Consider the following 8,430-nt stretch of genomic DNA (forward strand, 5'->3'; position numbering starts at 1 on the left):
TGACATTGAGTTTCCTTTGATATCGGTTCCATTGAGATTTTTTCTAGGCTGTTGGTCTTGATAAGGTGTTGCTGGTGTTGGCTCTGTTTTAGGTTTCTTATCTACTGATAAGTGATGGTGTCTAAAGCTCTTTCAAGGTTTGGTGGATCATGTTCTTACTTGGGGTGAGGTCCAATGCTTGCTTGTTGATTTATGTAAAGTATTTTTTTAGCAAGGGCGGTCACTATAGTTACTTGCTTGGCTCTGGATTATGGGTGGAGCTGCTGTTTGTCATAGTTTCTGATGTGGTGTTTGCCATGTTAAGAAGGGTTTCGTAGTAGTGTTTGTTTTCAGATATAACTTGCTCTCTCGCTTTCTGCTCCGGGCTATGGTTTTCTGTCATTGGTAAAGTGTGCTTTTCTTGTGGTGATGTCATATTGGTGTCTGTTAATTGTGCAGTTCAGCAGATTTTGTAATTGCCCTTGCAAGGACTTCTATCATCCACTGTTAAGTGGTTGCCTCTTTTAATGAATTTATTATCTTATTTCTAGCTCAAAAACTTAAGTTATAATTGTTTTAGTGTAAATTGTGCAGCCAAAAATTTTTGAATAAAATTTTTACGGGAATTATGAGTTTCATACTTTGATTCAAGTTTAAATTATATTTAGTTTGATTTTAATATTTAATTTTGATTATATATAATCACATTAATGTATTTATGAAATTTTATATTTTAGGAATTTATTTAGACTTTATTCATATTTTTAGCTCAAACTATAGTCGTTTTCTCACATTCATGTTTAAAATTTTTTAACCCGAACTTTCTTTTAGTTAATATTTTTAGTCAAAAAGCCAATTAGATTTAACCATGTGTTTCATATTTTAATTTCCAGGTGTGTATGATAAATATTTTTTATAAAAGATTGAAATTATTTAATTCAATAATATTATTTCATTTTACTTATTTCTACTTTATTTTTATTTTTAATTAATTTCGATTGTTTATTTATTTTTCAGATTTAATCCCCTCTTATTTTTGGTACAGATTCACACAGGTCATGGGCATAAAAATTACTTGGGACACATTCTAGTTATAAAGAAATATAGATTTGGATAGATTAACTTTTGTGGAATTGACCCTATTCTCTATACTATAAATTTAATTTCAATATCAGGCAGAAGAATTTATTTTTGATAAATTCGACACCAATAAAAGAGAACACATCTACATCTATTGTGCTTTGCCCAAAGTTTAATCCGCTAACAAGCCTTAGTATAACCAGTAGTTTAAGAAAAATCAATCAATAATAAGCACGCAATTGGATGTACAAAATCTTTAAAAAGATGCAAGTAAATAATTAAAATATTTATTTTAAACATGCTAACAAATAAGGGATGTTATGTGACCTATGCGTGCCAATTGCAGTTGCCATTTTTCAAGTCACTGCTTCCAAAATTTGCCTCAACATATTCTTCTTTATTGATCGTGTGTTTTACCATCTTGGAAATCAGTAGCTACTTGAATTTCATTATGTATAAAGGTGGGTATAGCTTAGGATAGGGAAGGGGATGCAAATGCTAGAACCTTAAACATATTAAATGTCATCTCTTAAAACTAAAATACATGAACCATGTTAAACCCTTAATTCTTAACAGCTACGTACTTCAAGCATTATGATGCAGCGGTTCAAGTATTACCTGAATTTCATGTTGTGGTCTAATGCTGAGAACAGATATCGGAGAGTGGACATAGGCAGGGGAGAGGGTGAAGGTGTAACGTTGTAGAATCATGGAGAGAACAATCTTGGTTTCTATCATTGCAAAGGTCATACCAACACAAGATCGAGGTCCCAACCCGAAGGGAAGAAATGCAGCCGCGGTGTAATTGGTAGCTTTCGCAATCCCTTCAGCGAATCTCTCAGGTTTAAAATGATGCACATCATCTCCCCAAAAGTGAGGGTCACGGTGAACTCCAGTATATAAAGGCAGAATATCTATATTAGCAGGCAAGAGTAGCTTTCCCAACTGAACTTCTCTTGTAACTGCTCTTGCCAGGCCATTTGATGGACCATACAATCTTAGAGTTTCATTGATGATCATGGTCATCTGTTTGGAAAATAGGAAAATATGTTAGATTACATCATGTTGATGGCTATTTGAATTCCCAGTTAGATAGTTTTCTTACTATTTTGAGTTTGGCGACGCCTTCGAGATGCGGATTTTGGTTACCAAATATGTCAATCACCTCTCTTCTCGCTTTTTCTTGCCAATTCCCGTGGATTGCCAAATGCAAGACTATCCATGAAAGTAAGGAGTTAACAGTTTCTTGTCCAGAAAAATAGAATGTTTTGCATTCAGCTAACAAGTCTTCCAATGAAAACCTGTTTTTCTCATCCGAATCATGATAGGCATTTACAAGTAATCCAAGAAAATCATTGCCAAAGCTATTGACTTCTCCATTGACAGCTTCGTCTTCTCTTTTCTTAACAATATTCATCACACGATCTTTTATTTCTTTTGAAAGTTTTTCAGACTCTAGCAAATCAGCAGATTTCCACAACTTGCTGCAAAAGCAAACCATGGTCAGTTCTATATAAGGAGAAAACCAAATCCATGGGGAATGAAAGTCCAAAAGTTGCATTCAAAAGCTAGCTGAAATCATGGTAAAAGTTGGGATTAATTAAGCTTAGAGGGAAGATACCTGATCAAAGGAATTCTAGACTTAAAAAGATTTCGGCTCATAATTATTGTCAACTTCTGTAACATGGCAAAAATCTTCTCCCCTTCTAAGTAACTGCTACCAAAAGCTGTTCTGGAAATCACTTCTGAAGTCAATAACCTAAATTCTTGCAACACTTCAATCTCTCTGCCTTCTTGACCTTTCCACTTTTCTAGCATTGTTTCAACACTAGCAATTATTGCTGGAGTCATGTTCTGCCCAAACAATCCTTCAATATATAAGTAGTTGCCACATATTTAGACTTTGCTTACTATTGAGGTTAAAAAAATACTTTTCTACGAATACTTTCAACTTCGACTATAAACTGGTTGTTAGTCAACAATACAAAATTCTGTAGTCTTTATAATTCTTGTAAATTAATTACACTGGAGGATTTACCTTAAGGCTTTCCCCATGGAAAGCGTGATTGGCTAGCTTTCGATGCTTTGCCCATTTTTCCCCCGCAATGAATAGAAGCCCATTCCCCAGGAACTCCCTACCAATATCTGAAAGCTTCTTTTCTTGAATTTTTTTTTCACTAGTTTGCAGAACCTCTTTGATTAATTCAGGCTCTGAAATCACCAATTCAGGTCGCGCACCGTTCCAATAAACAAAATTCCTCCCTAATCACTTGAAGAGAAAAAGGGTCAATCTTTTCTTAGAACTACAAGTTATAAATCATAATGAAAAAAAACATGCATGGATCTTACCATATCTGTTGATCGAGGTGTAAAAATGTGGCAGTACTTTGGGAAATATATCATCTGTTAAGGCCACACGTTTGCTTAATGCTTCTTGTTCCAGTCTGGCAACTTCCTTGCTGTTTCCATGGATGAATCTGTAAGGAGGTCCTTTGATTCCCTGTGAATTCATCATATGCTGTATACGGAGAGGTACCCACAGGTAATCATAAAGGAACTTTATTAAAGCTACGAGGAAGAAACAACATGGGACAAGAATTACAAGCTCCATCAAGTCACTCTTTTTTTCTTTTCTTACCACTGAATCTATATGTGCCTTTAGTTTTAGACAACACTGAACAAAGGATTTAAATGGTAATTTAACGTGATATAATTTATAAAATTTTAAATTAATAAGGTTAAAACTGAAGTTTGGTCTCAAATATGATAAAAATTTTATTTAATTATTTAAAATTTATAAAGATATATTAAAATGATGACAGGGATGCTGCTGGTGTTTTGAGAAGTTAAGAGAGCAGAAAAATAAAAAATAAGAGAGAAAATAAGGAAAAGTACTTAGCTAATTTTATGATCTGCTATCAAATTCACGTCATCTTTCAATTCACATGAATTACAATAATAAGTCAACAAATCAGTACTTAAAAACATTAAATCAATACTAACTCTATTTGTTTTGACAAGTAAACTCAAATAAGTAGACTAAACAAAAAAAAAAACTGGGGTTTCACTAAAAAACTTAACAACTCACACTTTGACGTGCTCGCAACTTGAGTTGAGCTCGCATCTTTAGGTGAGCTCACAACTTTGGATGAGCTAAGTGTAGAGCTAGCAGACTTGTTTGAGCTCGCCACTGTATGAATCGCCACTTCACAACACTCCTCCTTAGCCATAATGCCACAAACTCCAATATCATGTCTTAGCCTCTCGAACCTTAACTTTTCAAGAGGTTTTGTGAGAATATCAGCATGTTGAATATCTGAACTGCAATGAGTAATCTTCATTTCATTTTATTGCTCGACCTCTCTAACAAAGTGGGATTTTATCTTGAAGTGTTTTGTCTTGTCATGGAAGATAGGGTTCTTTGCAATTGCAACAATAGATTGATTGTTGAAAGAATACTGAAGAATCAAGGTACTCTTTAGAAACAATTCTTTTAGAAGGAAACGAAGTAGTATTCTCAAAGTAACAAACTTAACCCAGCCCTTTCACTGGCTAGAATACATGTTTATATAGGAAATAGAAGCCTAAACTGCTGTTAACAGAATAGCCTAACAAATTCTAACTGACTAACCACTTATCTAATGACATATTAAACATATGTGTATTGTGAATACTATAACATTCACCTAACTTCCTCAAGTGGAACGACCCGAAGACGACGACAAAATTGAGTGAACATTGAAGCGGACAATGGTTTAGTAAGAACATCCGCCACTTGGTCACATGCAGGAACTTCGCTAACAACCAACTCACCACGAGCGACCTTTTCCTGAACAAAAAATAGATCAAGTTCAACATGTTCGAACTTAGAGTGCAAGACCGGGTTAGCTGCAACAACAACAGCACTAGAATTATCACATCACACTGTCGGAAGATCAACCAAACTAAGGTTTAACTCTGTCAACAAGGAAACCAGCCACGTAACATCACTAGCAGCTGCAGCTAAACTTCGATATTCAGCCTCGGCCGTAGAGCGAGAAACAACTTGTTGTTTCTTAGAGCACCAAGAAATAGGATTGTCACTATAGTACACAAAATATCCTGTAGTAGACCGGCGATCATCAAAATCAAGTCCCCAATTTGCATCGGCATAGCCAACCAAAGACAGTCGATTAGACTTTCGAAAGACCAAACCATGAGATAGTGTACCAGACAAGTATCGCAAAATACGTTTCAACGCTACCATGTGTAATGTAGTGGGAGCATGCATAAACTGACACACCCGATTAACCGCATAAGCAATATCTGGTCGTGTCAAAATGATATACTGAAAAGCTCCAGCAATACTACGATATTCAGTTGGATCAACAAGAGGTTCACCCTCATCTTTAGACAGCAGAGAAGAGGTTATCATCGGTGTATGAACACTTCTGGCATTAGTCATAGAACTACGAGCAAGGAGTTCACGGATGTATTTCCGCTGGCAAAGGTGAATACTACTTGAGGAAGTCTGACTAACTTCAATGCCCCAAAAATAATGAAGCTCACCCATATCTTTTAGAGCAAATTGGTTGTGAAGCATTTGAACAAAACAATTAATTTCATCAACTGAACTTCCAGTGATAACAATATCATCCACATAAACAAGAACGTAGATAGTATGATCAGAAAACAACCGAACAAACAATGAAGCATCGGACTTTGATACCGTAAACCCAGCAGAAACGAGAAACTATTTTAATTTGTCAAACCAAGCCTGAGGAGCCTGCCGTAAGCCATACAAAGCTTTAGTCAAACCGACAAACTAACCGTTCACCATTTGGGCCAAACTGCTCATAGCCAGGAGGTTGTTGCATAAACACATCATCAGTTAAATCGCCATTCAGGAAGGCATTATTGATATCGACCTGCCGAAGATGCCATCCCTTGGTTACGGCAACAGACAGAATAAGTCGAATGGTAGCAGGTTTGACTACCGGGCTGAATGTCTTATTAAAATCGCAACCAGGTACCTGTGAGCACCCCTTGGCAACCAATCGTGCCTTCCAATGACTAATCGTCCCATCAGGATTCGTCTTGATCTTAAACAACCACTTACAAATTGCTTTCTGGCCAGACGGGAGAGGACACAACTCCCAGGTCGAGTTAGCTAGTAGGGCATCAAACTCAGCTTGAACGGCTAGTTGCCAGTCTGGATGGCTAAGGGCCTCCTCAACAGTACATGGCTCAACCTCAACTTTGTCGGCACATAAGGCTCGAGGTTTAAATATCACAGCTTTAGATCTTGTCACCATTGCATGCGTGTTAATAACAGAGACAGAAGAAACATCAGGAGGAGCAGTAGGAGAAACTATAGTAGAAGGAACCTCTTCTCTATCAGCAGATCTGGAAGTGGACTCTGCGGAGAAACACTACCCGTAGCAGGAAAATTAGACTGAATGCTATCATCATTAGAACTATCCACAGAAGTCTCAACAATAGAGTCTGGACGAATCTTGTTAGAAATACACGATCGAACAACTGGTACATACGTAGTGGTATTCAGAGGTAACCGGTCACTAGAAGTAATAGATAGTGAAGACAGAAATCTATTTTCATCAAACACGACATGACGAGAAACAATCACCTTTCCATCTGGCGTGAGACAGAAATAACCTTTATGATGCGGACTATACCCCAGGAATGTATACGGTTGAGACCGAAACTCGAGCTTGTGGTTACCAAATGGTCGTAGGTATGGAAAACAACAACAACCAAACACCCGAAGATGATCATATGTTGGAGCGCTATTAAATAAACATTGAAACGGGGTCTTCTCTTCTAAAATCGATGTGGGCAATCGATTAATGAGATGAGCAGCACTACAAAAAGCATAACCCCAATAGTCCATTGGTAGATTAGCTTGAGCCAGAAGAGTGAGACCAGTCTCAACAACATGTCGGTGTTTACGCTCCGCAACACCATTCTGTTCAGACGTATAGGGGCAAGAAACCCGATGAAGAATCCCCTGATTAGCTAAGACAGAAGAAAAGGTACAGAACTCACCGCCCCAATCACTTTGAAATTGCTTGATATGCTTGCCAAACTGAGTGAAAACCATTTTCTGAAATTGACTAAAACACTCTACAGCTTGAGATTTTCGACTGATCAGATAAATCCAGGTAAATCGACTAGCCATATCAATAAACGAAACATAATATAGATTCCCTTCACAAGGAACAACAGTAGGTCCCCAGAGATCAGAGACTACCAACTCAAACAAATCAACATATTTAGTATTAGATCGCAAAAAAGGTAGCTTATGTGATTTACCCTGCTGACAAGCCAAACAAACATCAGTAAGGTGACTTTTATTACAAGAAATTTGACAACTAGCAAGAATATTTTTTACAATAGTATCAGCTGGATGACCCAGTCGTTTATGCCACAAACTAAAAACATCAGTGTTTGAAGAACAATCTTGAAGAGCAGCACTATTAACAGAAGGAATCAAACTACTCGAACTGACCGAGAAATGATGTAGTCCATCACGAACTTGGCCCCGCAGTAAGATTTCCCGTGTCTGGATGTCCTTAATCACACAATAGGAGGGGTGAAACTCAAAAAACACATTGTTATCAGTAGCGAATTTAGATACAGACAATAAATTCTTCCGAATACTCGGCACACACAGTACATTTGATAAATGCAGTAACTTCTGCGTCGTAGGTAAAACAACATTCCCAACAGATATAATTTTAGTGGAGACGCCATTACCCATTAAAAGGGAAGAATTACCTGAATACGGAGTGGATCCATGCAAATCGGAATCATTGCGATAGACATGATGGGTAGCCCCTGAGTCAGGACACCAGGACGCATTCCCTACTGGCAATGGAACATACGAGTTAGTGGAATTAAAATTCGAAGCATAATGCATAGAATCAGAGTAATCCGAAGCATGTAACTCAGAAACCCGAGGCCGAAGCCCAACAAACTAAGATGAGGGATATGGTGATGAATCAACATTAAACACACGAGCTCGTGGTTTCGTCTGCCACGGGGCCTCATGAACAGTCTGCCACGACCGGTCAATACCAACACAATTAGCTGACGGCTCAGGTACAATTGTGCCATCATGTGGATGAGCATTAATCGGCCCATTAGGCCTACGTGACCGAGGAGCCACCTGACTAGAGGAGTGGCCCAAGGATGTATTACCATGATTAATTCCCATAGTATTTTGATTTGGGCCAACCGCATGCCCATTATCATAAATTGGTTGGTCAACATTAGTAGGCAGCCCATCACCACGTGGAACAAATGGATTAAAACCATAAGGTCTAGCCCCAACATGTGTCTCTCGTGGGACCTAGCTAGCTCCTGCATAAT

The 8,430-nt window shown here is 37.7% G+C and overlaps 1 protein-coding gene across 1 annotated transcript; it reads right to left on the minus strand.

The window, feature by feature from the left end:
* Positions 1-1,312: 1,312 nt before the first annotated feature.
* Positions 1,313-3,846, minus strand: LOC108476225 (cytochrome P450 CYP749A22-like). Its single transcript, XM_017778367.2, has 5 exons — positions 3,409-3,846; positions 3,098-3,321; positions 2,681-2,913; positions 2,165-2,543; positions 1,313-2,085 (listed from the first exon to the last, which is right to left on the minus strand). The coding sequence occupies exons 1-5, from the start codon at positions 3,668-3,670 to the stop codon at positions 1,645-1,647; spliced, it is 1,539 nt and encodes a 512-aa protein (XP_017633856.1). The 5' UTR covers positions 3,671-3,846; the 3' UTR covers positions 1,313-1,644.
* Positions 3,847-8,430: the final 4,584 nt, after the last annotated feature.

The sequence above is a fragment of the Gossypium arboreum genome, chromosome 3, assembly GCF_025698485.1.
Source record: "Gossypium arboreum isolate Shixiya-1 chromosome 3, ASM2569848v2, whole genome shotgun sequence".
NCBI lineage: Eukaryota > Viridiplantae > Streptophyta > Magnoliopsida > Malvales > Malvaceae > Gossypium > Gossypium arboreum.

What these genes read in the sequence shown, in the direction of transcription:
- LOC108476225 (XM_017778367.2), bottom strand. Translation starts at nt 3,670, where the DNA reads ATGGAGCTTGTAATTCTTGTCCCATGTTGTTTCTTCCTCGTAGCTTTA. An exon ending in TCCATGGGGAAAGCCTTAAG is followed by an intron (nt 2,914 to 3,097) that starts GTAAATCCTCCA and finishes TTGTTTGGGCAG; the next exon opens with AACATGACTCCAGCAATAAT. An exon ending in GCGTCGCCAAACTCAAAATA is followed by an intron (nt 2,086 to 2,164) that starts GTAAGAAAACTA and finishes TTTTCCAAACAG; the next exon opens with ATGACCATGATCATCAATGA.